Source organism: Thunnus maccoyii, chromosome 10, assembly GCF_910596095.1.
Source record: "Thunnus maccoyii chromosome 10, fThuMac1.1, whole genome shotgun sequence".
NCBI classification, from domain to species: domain Eukaryota; kingdom Metazoa; phylum Chordata; class Actinopteri; order Scombriformes; family Scombridae; genus Thunnus; species Thunnus maccoyii.
This window is the reverse complement of record NC_056542.1, coordinates 20,720,551-20,734,992: the sequence shown is the minus strand read 5'-3', so window position 1 is coordinate 20,734,992 and position 14,442 is coordinate 20,720,551. Positions and strand designations below refer to the sequence as shown.

At 40.6% G+C, this 14,442-nt stretch overlaps 1 protein-coding gene across 1 annotated transcript in view; it reads right to left on the bottom strand.

Moving 5' to 3' along the window:
- The window catches only part of col14a1a (collagen, type XIV, alpha 1a), a 150,852-nt gene extending 136,804 nt beyond the window's left edge, over positions 1–14,048 (bottom strand). Inside the window, exons 1-3 of the mRNA XM_042424334.1 lie at positions 13,885–14,048; positions 12,042–12,157; positions 924–1,040 (exon numbers count right to left, since the gene is read on the bottom strand). Of these exons, the coding sequence (XP_042280268.1) occupies positions 924–1,040; positions 12,042–12,135 (211 nt within the window). The 5' untranslated portion in view covers positions 12,136–12,157; positions 13,885–14,048. The remainder of the gene's footprint in view (positions 1–923; positions 1,041–12,041; positions 12,158–13,884) is intronic.
- Between the last annotated feature and the right edge of the window lie 394 nt (positions 14,049–14,442).

Sequence of the window (14,442 nt, the reverse complement as noted above, 5' to 3'; positions counted from 1 at the left end):
GACACTCTGGAAGTCCAATGTTTTTTTTATTGCATTTGCTGAATGCCAGTGAGATACTGCTGTACTCTCACTCCTCCCTGAGAGGAAGTGGCCATAAATTTCAGTTTTTGTTCTCTTCTCAGCTGTTGGAGGCAGCAAGAAATAGTCAGACGAGGCGTTTCTCACAAAGGGTTGTTTGCGAGAAACAAGTTTTATGTTACAGAGTGCTTATTCAGTCCTACTTATTCATTTTTACAACTGCTATGAAAGAATTGTCTGCAGCGTTCAGCATTAATACAGAACAAATGTAGGCAGCGGTGCAGCAATAGTCAAGGAATTGATGTGAAGGTGATGTATGGCCGTGACGGTAGCAATGCTGTGATTACTTGATGGAGGAGACGTCAATGATAATTAGGGTGATTACTGACTATATTGTTCATACCCAGAAGTAGACAAGGTCATGCCCTATGTCTTTACATTGATCTATGACTGACAAGCTGGATAAAAAGCAGGCGTCAGGCGTCCATCATTCCCACAACTCCATACTGTGATAATGCTGAATGAATGACCGGACTGAACTCCATCATAAGTCAGTGTAGGTCTTAGAGTCCTGTGTACCTGTCAATCCCATTTTCAAATCTGCTGACAGGTCTTACGTACTCAGAAAAAACACTCCTTTGTCTCAAACTTGGCAGAAGTGCAGGACAAACTTTGAGTCTACCACATCTCTGAAGCGTGTAAATCCTTCAAGGGAGACTTGATAAGAAATAAATTACATAATCCTTCCTGACAGACAGAAAATCCAAGTCATAATGGGATCCTTCTCCCAGAATTTAAAAGTCAGGTCCCACTGCTCTTTAGCATAGAAGTATTTTCTCTATACATTTGTAATGCGTGTTTTTGTGGCAGGTTTTTGACAGGTGTCTAAATCAAAATCATCCTACCTGGTATGCTGTTGTAGAGGAACAGATAGCTGTCAAAGTCTCCTTTGGGCTCCTTCCATGAAACAAGGAGTTTGCTTGCACTCAGCACTTTGAAACGAAGCCTCCTCGGAGATGGAACTGAAAAACACATTTAAATCAGCTTCAATAATGTTCCCAAAATCACTGGAAATAAATATGTTGATGAATGAAAAATATATTCATCAAAAAGCTCCCAGCCACCAATCAACACGTGTTAGCATGATGACTAAGTCAGTTATGTGAAACCCAGAAACAGGACCCAGACCACAAAATCTGCTACAAAAAATGACTCGAAATGAAGAAATGAATGAATGGATGGACAGAGGGAGAGAGAAAGGGATGACGACTTTCCTATTTGAAGTTCTTGCAACCTTGAGAGCAACACATACAGCAGGTCAACATGGCACAGAGCTCAGTTTCCATTTGCTTGTGTTCAAAACGGCATGAAAAGGGTTTAAAAAGGCACAGATTAAAATGAACTGTTTAAGTCAAATCCTCTTTATAAGATACATTACAAGGAAAAGTGAAACGAGGAGGGATGATTTAAATCTCTGTTATAATCCAATGAAAAAAAGTAAATAAAGCAGCTGTTTGTGCCTGTGCCAATGTGTGTGTGTGTGTGTGTGTGTGTGTGTGTGTGTGTGTGTGTGTTTGCACATTCTCGATCTATACAGTTTTGTGGAGAAACGATTGGTGTACAAAAGCCTCCTCAGCCGCTCACTATACTTTCAAAGCTCTCTGTCAATGAAAACAGATCTGCAGTGGCCTGTTAAAAAATAGTGACAGCAGCCATTCTCTGCATGAATGAATGCGTGTTTGTGTGTGTGTTTGTGTGTGTACAGTCTGTGGCTTCTTTAACACAGTTAGACGGCAGATTTTGCAGGATCAGGAGGGTAGCAGAGAAGCGGAAGAGCATTGGACTGTTTCTAAATTTCCCGACAGACAGACCAAAGATGAAAGGACGACAGCAGCAGAGTGAATGAAAGAGATGTAGTGTAAGTAAAACAGATACTGTGTAGACCATAATGTAGTATTATGGAATACTACATATTCACCTCAGATGCACAAAGAAGTCGCAGACATAACCTTTATGTCTGCGATACATATCACCATTTGGTATATTCAATGCTAGTTTAAGTACAAAGCATTGAATATGTTCCCACAGTTTTTTTAGAGGGCCAATGTGAAGTCACTTTACGTGTCAGCACTCTTTAAAAACAGATCAAAATGAACCTGTTGACTTTTACAGTGATACTTTGACACACAGTAAACTATGTTTGGGGTCAGAGCACAGCTTGGATTCACTTAATAAGTAGATGAGGTTGCATAAGATTTCTAAGATATGTATATTACTATTTTTGGCACATTGTTGATTAAAAAAAATTTAAAAAATAGGTTCCATCCATGCTATTAAAAATATGATTCCTTTCTAAAATTCACACAGTGGATTCACAGCTCTGTAACTATTGCTGTCATGACAATTTTAAGACATGAACACAGGTCTTGAGTCAGAAAAATGTTTAGAGTTTAACATAAAACAGATATTGAGTAACCTCTTCACTGGACACATGTCAGAGAGAGAGATCTCTGCAGCAGCTACTCTGCACCGTGAGATATCCGGGGAATAATAATGAACATCAATTTCAATGCCAAAGAATCCCTTTAAGCTGTAATAAACTTTGAGGGAGACCTCATCTTAACTTCTGACCCAAATAAGCGATTCTTTGCCTGCAGACACTGGTGCTGATCTGTTAATTAGTGAGTGCGGACATGTAAAGACTGTACATCAGGCATTAGGGAGAAATTGTGTAGAGGAAAAAAAAAACAGAATAACAGGTGATATGATGTTGACCAACCTGAGGTGTACTGCGCAGGATTTTCACTCGCTGATGAGAACAGACCTCCATCTTTCTCAGTGGAAAATCCCATTCAAGCCATAGCATGAAATTATGTAAATTATGTACTGTGTTGTTATATTGAAGGTAGAGATAGAAATGCTCCACTTGGTTAATTCCCACATATTAACAGATGACGACCTTAATTGTTATCTTCAATCACTCATCAGACGTGATTTTTGTATTTTTTCTTGTATTTTTCTTTCTTCTATGACCCTTTTCTTGGTTATACAACAAATGATTAGTTGAATGTAACTCGACTTAATTATTTCATTCAATTGACACCAAGTGTTTGAGCTGAGTGACAAAATTTCTTTCTTGGTTCCTTCTAAGAAATGTGAGACCAAAATGAAACAAGTCATGGAAGCTTCTTCAAAAAAAAAAAACATATTAAACTGTAGATTTTGTCTACTTTTATTATCCTAAATATGTCGGTATGTTATACATAAGTGAAGTACATCAATCTTACAGTTTTTCTCTTCTTTAGTCAATCATTAAGGTAAGGTTAAAAGTTAAAGTTAAAAAGTTTATCGCTTTCCAAAAGATGTTCCAGCTACAACCTGCTGCATGCCAAACATCCTTCAGATTTTAGTCATGGTATTACATCATATGTTAAAGTCAAGTCACAATACGTAACGGAGCCAATGAGAGATTCCGGTTGCAATTCACAACTTCTTGAACTTTTCATCACAATATCTTCTGTGTCCGTTTGATCAGTTTGCAGAGACACAGTGTAGCACTTCAGTTTTACATTTTGCTCACTGCTTTTCTTAAGTAGTCACACCACGCCACCTATCAAATACTCAAAATGCATCGCATGAAACAGTATAATTACACCACACAATAAGAATCTATGAATAATTTAAGTGTATGATAGAGCCGGGTGGATTATTACTCCCGTATCCTTTCATGTGTTCTTGATAGTAGGTGAATTGAGTTGGCAGGCAGGGTGCTAATAACCGGGTGAAAATTGCCTTGAATACCTTGATCTTTGCTTTGCAAGTCAATGAACACACACACACACATGCACATACGCTGAATTATAATAAAAATCTTGTGTAAAAAAATGAACAAGCCAACTATGACCCTCTTCAATGCTGTGAATGCATGTCAAGGTTTATAAGATGGAGGCAATTTCAGAGACAGCGAATATGATTAATGAATATGGACATAATAGCTTCAATAGCTATGGATGCTGACAGAACATGAGGGTCTCGGATACAAATTACCCTTCACAAATCGAAACGTCTGCTCTTGTTTACCACCGTGCAATCATAAATGCGATCGAAGCTAAACAATTCACACTCTTTCTCTCTGAATCTGAGTGCCAAGACGCTTTTGTGAAACACTTCACGCAGCGAAGAGACATCCACTCTCTGTATCTCACGATAAAAAACCTGTAGACACTGTAGATGGCTTAAACTCTCCTCCAAACTTACAGTGCTTATAGTGAAACAGTATATTACACAAACAAGAGCAATTTATCTGAAAGAGCTACAACACTGGACTCAGCGAGCCCCCCAACAGCTCCTGACTGAGCCTTGCATAAGCTTCTTGCCAGGTAGTAAATGAAAGTCCAGCCATTTGGCAGGACTTTGGCGACTACTGCTTAGCAACAAAATGCAGCTCCAGTAAAAAGAGTAAAAAAAAAAAAAAAAGTCACTGAAGCCTCAATGAAAAAAATTATAAACTGTTGTGCCTGCCAGAAAATTATTGAAAATCCCTTCAAAAACAATATTTAACATGTTCTTTCCTCATGCAGCTGAACCGTAATACAAACATGCTTGAAAAGGGGGCTAACTTTGAGTAATCTCCTGACTCTGTAGGGAGCGTGAACCAGAAAAGTCTTTTAACTGGAGGCCCAGTATGTACTGGAATTATCTGGGTTAGAGCAATGCAGGCGCAGCTTGACGCCCCAGTTTGAGAAGGGATGACTCTTCCCAGGATTAGCAGCGGTGAAAATCGAGCAGGGATTCCTGGTAAATGAGTACATGCTCGCTGTCCAATCTTCTGCTTCACTTCATCTTCTCCTTGCTCCATCCCTCCCCTCATTTCTTGTCTCTGTTTCAACTTCTTCCGCAAGCTTCCTCTTCCCATCTCCTGATTTGGCTCGCCATCCCGCTCCGTGTTGGCTTCTGTCTTCTCTTCTTTCATCCTCCGCTCAACAATATCTCCAACTTTTCAACTTCCATTCAACTCTCTTCTCAGCTCTTCTCCTCCTTTTGTCTTCTCTGAGCCTTCTGGTTTTCCCCAGTTTCCTTTCTCGTTCCCAGTTGCCTCTTCCCTGCCCTCCCTCTCACCTCTTTTTATCCTCCTTTCTTTTTCATTGCCATCATCTTTCTCTTCCAATCATCCTCTTTTTCCAATCCGTTCTCTCTCCTGCCATTGTCTTTGTTTTATCTTCTCTTTTCCCCACTGCTTCTTTCCACAATACTTTGATTGTTCCTTCCTCTTCTCTCATCTTTTCCCCTCCTTTCATTTTCCCATCCTTTCTTAATTCCTTGTTTTCCTCTTCCTCTCTTTCCAGATTAGCCTACTGACTCCACCATGAGTGTTCAGGCTACAGTAGCTTCACTAATACTCAGGATTTATGGATGACAACTGCTGGCTTGCACTGTCACCACAAGATAGCTACTGTACATGAGGGAGCTGGGTGTGTGTGTGTGTGTGTGTGTGTGTGTGTGTGTGTGTGTGTGTGTGTGTGTGTGTGTGTGTGTGTGTGTGTTTAGTGCCTATCCAGCGCTGCAGCACACGTCTTTTGATGTGGTCTGTGTCTCGTTGGTACAAGAACTACTCTGCTCACCGAGATAGCACTTAACCCAAATCCACTCTGGCTTTTTCTTTCCACCTCTCCGCTTTTTTTTTTTATCTCCTCTGCTGCTCTTATGGAACACTTCACTCCTTTATCATATCTTCTCTTCTTATCCTTGGGTTTTAACTCTCTTCTCCCTCTCCTCCTCCTCCTCCCTTGTCTTCTCCTCTCCCCTCTTCAGCTCTTTTATCCTATCTCCTCCTCTACAGTACAGTCCCCCCGCTCCTCCTGTCCTTTAGTGGCTTAACGCCTTTTTTGTCTCTTTCATTCGCTTACCTGTGTAAGTGATGCCTTTTCCCTCAACACTTATCTCTTTGCTGCATTGTGCATGCACAGGATGTGCGTGCATGAGTGTGAAATCTCTGTTAAGGACTGGCTGAGTATTAAGAGTCTGTTGGATGATCCGTCCCCATGTGCAGTCTGGTGAAGGGAGCCATGATATATAATATCCCGCCAACCAAAAGTGTATAGACATTAAATTCTTAACTAGGTCAATTATGCAGGAGATGACTGATTAGATGTGAGACTCTAATTAGGACTGCAATACAATTTAAATTCTGGAGTCTGCAATAATAACACAGAAACAGGTCTAATTTTGGCCGATTGGTTTTGGCAATCACATCAATAATAATTACAATACGCTATACTCAACTATTTAAAGTAAAGGAATCGTTCGATATCTTGTGAATACGCTTTTAGCTTTACTGCTGAGAAATAGATGTGAATACCAAAACCATATCTCCTAGAAATTACTGTCATATTCTACTAAATTGTTTTCCCAATTATGTTACTGTAGCAAACATAAATGCTACCTGGATTGTGTAAACAGGCAATGCAAATGAATACATGAATGAAGTGCTACATTAGTATATCGCTGTCGTCAAAGGGAAAAGGTCGTTGTGGATGGGGGCCGTACAAGACAAAGGACTCTGATGCCAGAGAATTTCTAGGAGACAGGGTTTCAACACCGATACCACTTTCATGTCTGTCTGTTACATATAAGGTAGCCAGTTAGCTTAGCTTAGCATAATGTCTGGAAACGGGGAGAAAGCCAGCTTCACTCTTCTGTCTGCACCTCTAAAGCTTAGTAATTAACATGTTCTATCTTTTTTTGCTTAATTCATATAAAAACTGAAGTTTGAATACATAAATTTGTGGTTTTACGGGGAGTTATGTGCTGGACTATTTCTTGGCCAGATGCAGACTATTTCCTGGAGTCTCCGTTGGTTGCCTGGCAACCTCACGGTGACAAAAAAACAACTAACTCACAGGCTGTTGACTGTAGCTTCATATTTAACAGACAGATACATGAGCGTTGTATCAATCTTCTCAACTAGCTCTCTGCAAGAAAGTGAAACAGTGTAAAGTGTCGAACTATTCCTTTAAACAGTAGTTTAAAAACATTGTCCATATTCTAGACTGCAGGAGATATTGCTTTAATAAAGCAAGAAACACACACAGTTAGATAATCATACAGGTTTTAACCAAACCCACAGGTTAGATAGACTTATTTGGAAGAGAAAAAGAAGGAAAACAGCAAAATTACTGTATTTCACCGACACACAAGTTTCATGACAGCTTACACATGATTTAATAGTCCAGATCTGACCCACTTTACACTATAACAGATTATTACTGTCATTACTGTTGCTCTCACTTACGCTTTTACCTCCAAATAAAGATAATCTAGCTAAACTGTTGGCACCTATCTGATCGTCTGACTGCTCATGTTTCTTTCTCCGTCGACACTTTTTATATCGCGGATTCTCATATCTCAGCAATTACTTCAGTGAGTGCAATGTTATCATGTCTGATAAAAATGATGGCCAGAGCTATAAAAATAAGACCCAAGATGTGATAAACTAGAATTATCCTTCAAAGCCTGTTCTTAAAGAAAGTGAAAAAAACAGCCAGTAGGCTCAAAAAGCTTTTTATTTTCTCTTTCTCTCAGGTTAATCTCTCAGGGATTATATATATGGAAGAAATGATCATCCCCTTTACTTTAAGATGAGTTAGCTCGATTCACAAAATGTTGAATTGCATTTTAAACAAGTGACATTTTCTAACCACTCTGGCAGCTTTTCTCAGTTGTTTCAAGAAAACCAAGGCTTAAGGAGTCGATTCATAGCGTTGTACTACTACAATATCTGTTCAGCTTTAAGTCACTTCAGGCTCTGCACAATATTCCACTCTGTGATTTTAGGAAGCATGTCTACGTTTTCAAAACGCCTGAAGCTTATTTCATGCTTTTCAGAGAGCAACTGCTTCACCTGACACTATTCCTACCTACTGTACACTGTGTCATTTGGCATATGTATGCATATTGGATGTAGAGTGAACTGAATAACCAGAGAAATGTTATAAAGTGTAGCATCTATGATATGTATTGTCCTTTTGTTTCTTTCCAAAACCTCATATTTCGAATTATCCTCATCAGCTCGAGTAATTAACATTCATTTTAATTTTTTTTTTTTACAATCGCAGAACATTATCTACATGCTTTAACAGCAGGGCAAAATTACAGAGCGTCCTGAACATCGCATATCAACGATTCAATGCTCCATTTAGTCCAAAGTGGCTGATGATTATGACAAGCTGGATTACCATCAACAGCCGTCGAGTGGCGAGGTCAAGGCAGTCGAGGTTTGGATAATTTAGCAGTTTTTAAATTCAACACAGGTTGTTCCATCTCATCCTCTCTTTTGTTTGTGAATAAATGATTTCTCATCATTGGCTTCTCTCTCTGTGCATTATTACTGAAATTACCGGCCAACACTTTCACTCATACTAATTCACCAGTCTGCCCTCTAACCGCACACACTCGCCACACAAACGCACGCATTTACACGTAAACACAAAAAGTGAAATATCTTTGTAAATGTGTTCTCAAGCACGTAATCTGTTGTGATGTGTCCTGAAGCACAGTATTGACCCGAGCTGTCGGCTAATCAACGAAATCAATTACAATAATTCACTAAGCACACGGCAAGCATGCACACACACACACACACATACACACAAACACACACACAGGACACCTGTACAATGACTGACTGCTTCATCCAGGCAATGGGGCTGAGTATAAAAATAAATGCTTAATTAACAATAAAAGGGATGACAACTCTTTTTGTTTCCTGAAAATGAGGTCAGAGTTCAGATGCGACAGCAGCCATCTTTCCTCAAACTATCCTGCTTCTGTCACTGCTGCACTGGAAACAGCGACACAAGGTGCCAGGTCACCTCTTACACCCTCTGAGGGCTGAACAGAGAACAAAATTTACATTTTTCTTTTCTATACTTTTCAAGGCTAAAGCAACAGCCAGAGAAAGAAAGAAAAAGTGTTGTACATTGTTCAGTTTAAAAGCAGATTTCTACATTATAAACTGTATCACATCTGCTAACAGAGGTCAAAAAATATACCTTTATAGAAAGTACAACTAATATATACCAAATACGATTTCTAGGAAATACACGGCCGCCAAGAGTACTTTTTAAAAATAGTTTAATGTGGAAATACTTGCATTGAATGTTCACTGCCAAAAACACAAAATGTTCATACTGAACATATCTGCAAAACGTTCACATTGTCAACATGTTTCATTCATTTCCTCCAACTCTTAAATCAACATTTTTAGATATGTCTGAGGAACTTCTAAGCACTTGGTCACATTTTGGGAAATAAACTCACTCACCTTTTGCCACAAATCAGATGAGAAGATTGACACCACGCTAATGTCTATATAGTAAATATAAGGCTACAGACAGCAGGCAGTTAGCTTAGCTTAGCACAAAGACTGGAAACAGGGGGAAACAACTAGCCTGGCTCCGTCCAACAGCAGCAGCTCTACTGCTCTCTAATTAACACGTTGTATCTCATTTGTTTAATCTGTATAAAAAAAAACAAAATGTAAAAACGAAAACACTGTCGCAGTTTCTTCCTGGTTGCTCTGCTGGTTGCTTGGAAACCTCAATCTCAGCAAGAAATGGAATAAGCCTGTTTCCTAAAATTTTGAACTATTCCTTTTAAGGTTTGAACAAGATCTTTGTCTTAGATATTGGAAAAGTCAACTCTTGACTTGAAGCACGAAACACCATATGGTGACTTTTGACTTCTGCACAATCACTTCCTACATTACAGCAGGAAAGAAATGATAAATAAATTAGCAGTAGATAAACATATGTTGTAGAACACAGTGTTTCAGACTGTCAAGTTAACTTTAATATTTTCAATTCCAGCAGTCATGTAAAAAAAATCACTTCAGATTTTACTTGTGAAAGCAAATGTTTCACAATGACTCCTTGACACAAGGCATGTGCAACAATAACATCTGCAATTTCTTTCATAGGATGAAATTATGCATCAGTAAAGGGATATTCTTGGACTTAAAAAATCTTAACTAAAGCTTGTTGCTGTGGATCTGAATGCCAGATCATTTGCTAAATTTAGTCATATCTTGCAGTGAAAATGCCTCCCTGGACTGGCCCACTCTCTGGTAGTGGGAGTTCCTGATGATATCCAAACATTTGTGTTGTATATACAAACATCCTGCATGGGTAGAGCACATACTAATCCTCAAGCTCAAATCCCCTCTGACCAGATGTTGCAGCTCACAGGGACAGAAGGGGCAAAATTAATGGCTATCACGTGCTCCCTAATGAGGGGATTGAACAGGGCACACTCCCATAGTGTCTGGGAGGTCGTCCATGTTCTGCTGTGATTCACTGGGATCAAATCCCAGCCTAATTTATGCTGTCACACTTCTGTCTCACTTCTCGTTCCTGTCTCCCTGCGATGAAAAGAATGACCTATGGACTTGCTGGTGTAAATTGGAATTAAATGTTCAGGGTGAAAAGGAGTAAAAAAAAGATAACTAAAGGAAAACAGAGTGAGAAGGATGGAAGGAGAGAAGAAAGGAGAAAGAAAAGGGAAAGTGAGAAGAGTGAGGATTAAATGAGGGTAGGAAAAGAGAATAGTGTCATTGCAAGGAGATCACTGTTTATTAAAGATTCCTCTGGTAAATAAGCAGACTAAACACAAAGCAGCCACACGCTGAACCAGTCAGGATTTACAGTAATAATGGACCTGAAACAAACCTCTGGACTGTAATTATTATTTTTTATTATTTTGGGGTGGAATTCCTCTTTTAATTTAGCTGTTAAAACAGATCAATACAAAGATTGTGTCACATGTGGATTATTGATTCTGACAATAATGTCAGAGAGAAAAAAAAAACATCTATTTGATTTTCTTGGTGGAGCGTTGCTTTAAATCAAGACCTGCTTCTTCTCTGCTCGTCTAACTCCACATCCTGGAAGGAATGTGAGCTACACACACACACACACACACACACACACAAAGGAGGGTCAGCTAAATGTTTACGTGTCCCTTGGGGTCATTTTGATCTCTGTCCAGATAACTATAATGGTCTGACCTCCTGCACTTCTTAGGCTGCCATTAGCACACACACATTTTATAAATGTACACACACTGCAGTCACAGGATTCAGTATAGACCTCTTGGATCAGTTTAGATAAAAGCGTGTATTTCTCAGTGAAAGCATCCTACAGCTGCAGTCTAAATATTTAACATCTATCACCTAAATCACCTGACCTCCTGGTCTCGATCACATGATAAGACCAGGAGGTTTACCTCTGAAGTCATAAAGTTTTAACAGAGCCGGAGGAACATCTGAGTCTAATTCAGAACAACGCAGATCTGTTATAATTTTAACACAAGATGCTAATTAAGATTTAACAAGCTATGACTTATTAACACACATTATTTCAACAGTGTTTCTGTTTTCAACACAAAACAGACAACATCACACTTTTTGATGAGGCTCAGTTTGATTAAATCAGGTTTGCTGAGGTGAGTTTGATTACCAGGCACACTGGAGCGTTATATTTTGTGCGCCACATTGCGCAGCAAATCATCACAGCTTGAAGCGCCACCGTTACAACACATTTATTAAAACCCCTCTGAAGCGTGGCAGCATCGGCAGCGGGGGTTTGCACACGTTGCCATGCTGCCGGGGTGAAACGGCATGATGATATGGGGTGATATGATCATGAGTGTGATGTGATCTGATTGGACTGAGCCTGCACATCAAACGGAGAGGCTGCAGAGGGAGGAATGATGTGTTTACGGAGGAGGAGAAGACACAGAGAGGTCAGCTGAGGAGAGGGAAGAGGAGATGGAGATGGAGAAGGTCGGAGAGGTGAGGGCAAAGGCTTGAGGGAAGGTGAGGAGAGAAGAGTGATGAGGGGAACAGGGATGAGGTTCGATGGCCAGAGTTGGAATAGTGGAGTAAGATGTGAAGAGAAAAGAGGGGAAGAGAGAGAGGAGGGGATGGGAGGGTGAGAAGCAAAGAGAGAAGGGAAAAAAGTACTTACCTTGACCCTGTGCTTTACTGGGGAAATGGGAAACTAGGGCCAGTAACACCAGTGGAGCCCACAAACACCACCTGATCTGTCCTGTAGACAACATCCTCACAACCAGCAGTCTAGACCTGCAGAAAGAGAAAAAGACCATGTCAAGAAAAAGAACAAAAAGTAAAGCAAAGAGGGAGAAATGTAGTGAGTGACAGAGAGAAAGAGGGTTTTCAGTAACAGAGACACCAGGAATGCCATTCAGCTGCAGAGAGCCTCTGCGGGTCAAGAAGATCCACCTTACCCACAAACCCTCCAGGCTCTGATCTGGAATCAGTTACTCCTGTCTAACATTCACTGTGACACAAATACAGAGCAGTAGTCTTAACAGTCTATACTGACCGCAGAGCAGCAGTCGAGCTTCACGCCTACACAGAGCAGGCAGAGGCCGAAACAGTGGAGGACTTTGTTTGAGAAGAGGGAAGAGAAAAGAAGAGAAGAGAAGAGAAGAGAAGAGAAGAGAAGAGAAGAGAAGAGAAGAGAAGAGAAGAGAAGAGAAGAGAAGAGACTCACAACTACAAATTAAGAAAAGCATTGAAGAGATGGAAGACAGACAGACAGACAGACAGAGTGATGGACAGACAGGGGGAGAGCAGTTTGATTGACAGTCCACAGAGGGAACATTTCATGACTGCCATTGTCCGACCACAGGAGCAAACACGACAGCTCCTGTCCTCTTCCCCCCTCCTTCTCCTCCTCTCACCCTTCACTTTTTGTTCTCCGCACCCCCTCTTCCTCTCCTCCTTCACCTCTCCTCCAGTCTGCCACTCATGATTACACACAGAAGATGGACGGAGACATCCTATCATTTCTCTCCTGGGGGGAACACACTCGCTGACAGTCGTATGAATAAAACAGCACGTGCAACAAAAGTTGTTTCAAGATTGAATTATTCTCTGATGTGGAGGTAACCCTGTGGTTTCTAAAGAGCGGCTAGCTCCTTCAATCCAGACAGTGTCAAAGGGCCAGAATATGACAATGCATATTAATAAGCATAAAATACTCCAGGAAATAGGATTTGATTTTTCTTTTTTTTCATAGATCAGCCTCAGGACATGCAGAAGGAAATGAGAGGGATTAAAGAGAAATCACTCTCTTATTCTCTCTCTGTCTAGCACACACACACACAATTAATTATACACACACAAATGAGAGTTAAGTCTCACTAAATCTCTCTTCTTTCATGTGATCTTTATGATAAAACATAAAATCAGATTACGGTCAAATCTAATGCACATTAAGCCCCAAAAGTTTTTCTAGTCTTGAGTTTGCATAATTCCCTCTTTGTCGCAGTCCAAAGGGCAACTTTGCGACTGGTTAATTGGTTAATGAAAAGCAGGCTCACGGCGCCGCCTTCATGAGAATTAAGCAGTCTATATGCTCAATGTGCATGCTCATTTTGATGCTATTTTCACTCACATATTAACTGAAAATCGACTGTAATTACCGCAAGAGCATAAACGACCCTTAATCAGTACGCACGCACATAAAGAACCAATATTTCTAAAGGCTATTTAAGGAAAACAGGTACTTATTTTACTCTTGGGAAAAGCCTAAATAAAAATCAACAACTTATATTTGACATATTCCACCTGCGTGTGAAACTGCACAAGTTTGATTCACTGACCACATATGTCCTCGGTATTAATTTCAAAGTGCTACTGACTGGTTTTTAATCAGGTTTCTCAGCCAGATTTGGGTCAAACTACCAGAGATGTATTCAAATTGACTCGTTATGTTCAGACACTCCAGCTCACCTGAGACCGACTCACACACACCGCGCAATGAATGAAATCGTCTCTCATACCTCTCCAGTCATCAATACCAAGCGTCCTTTTATCCCCAAAGGAAATCCTCTGAATACCAAAGACTGCTGCTGCCTCCCAAAGGGTTCCTCTTTCCTCTTACTCTCTGTCTCTCTCTCTTTTTCTTTCTCTCACTCCTTCTCTCCAGATACAATTCGGTCAGTCCGGGGTGGGTGTTTCTCTCCTCGTTATTCAGCCATCCCTCCCTCCAGCTATTCCTCCCTGTCCCAACCCTTTCCCTCGCCCCTGTTCAACAGAGAGAGAGAGAGAGAGAGAGAGAGAGAGAGAGAGAGAGAGAGAGAGAGAGAGAGATTTGGAGAGAGAGAGAGAGAGAGAGAGAGAGAGATTTGGAGAGAGAGAGAGAGAGAAAGAGAGAGAGATTTGGATGAAAAGACGCGACCCAGTGCCGCTGCGCAAAAACCACCGCTGCCAACCTGCAGGCTTCAATCCGGCTTCAGCCCCTCGGGGCCCTTTATGTGCGCCTCCGCGATCACGACTGGACTTGTCGTGGGGACATATCCGGAATCTGCGGCTTTAAAGGAGCCACATGGTCATTTGCT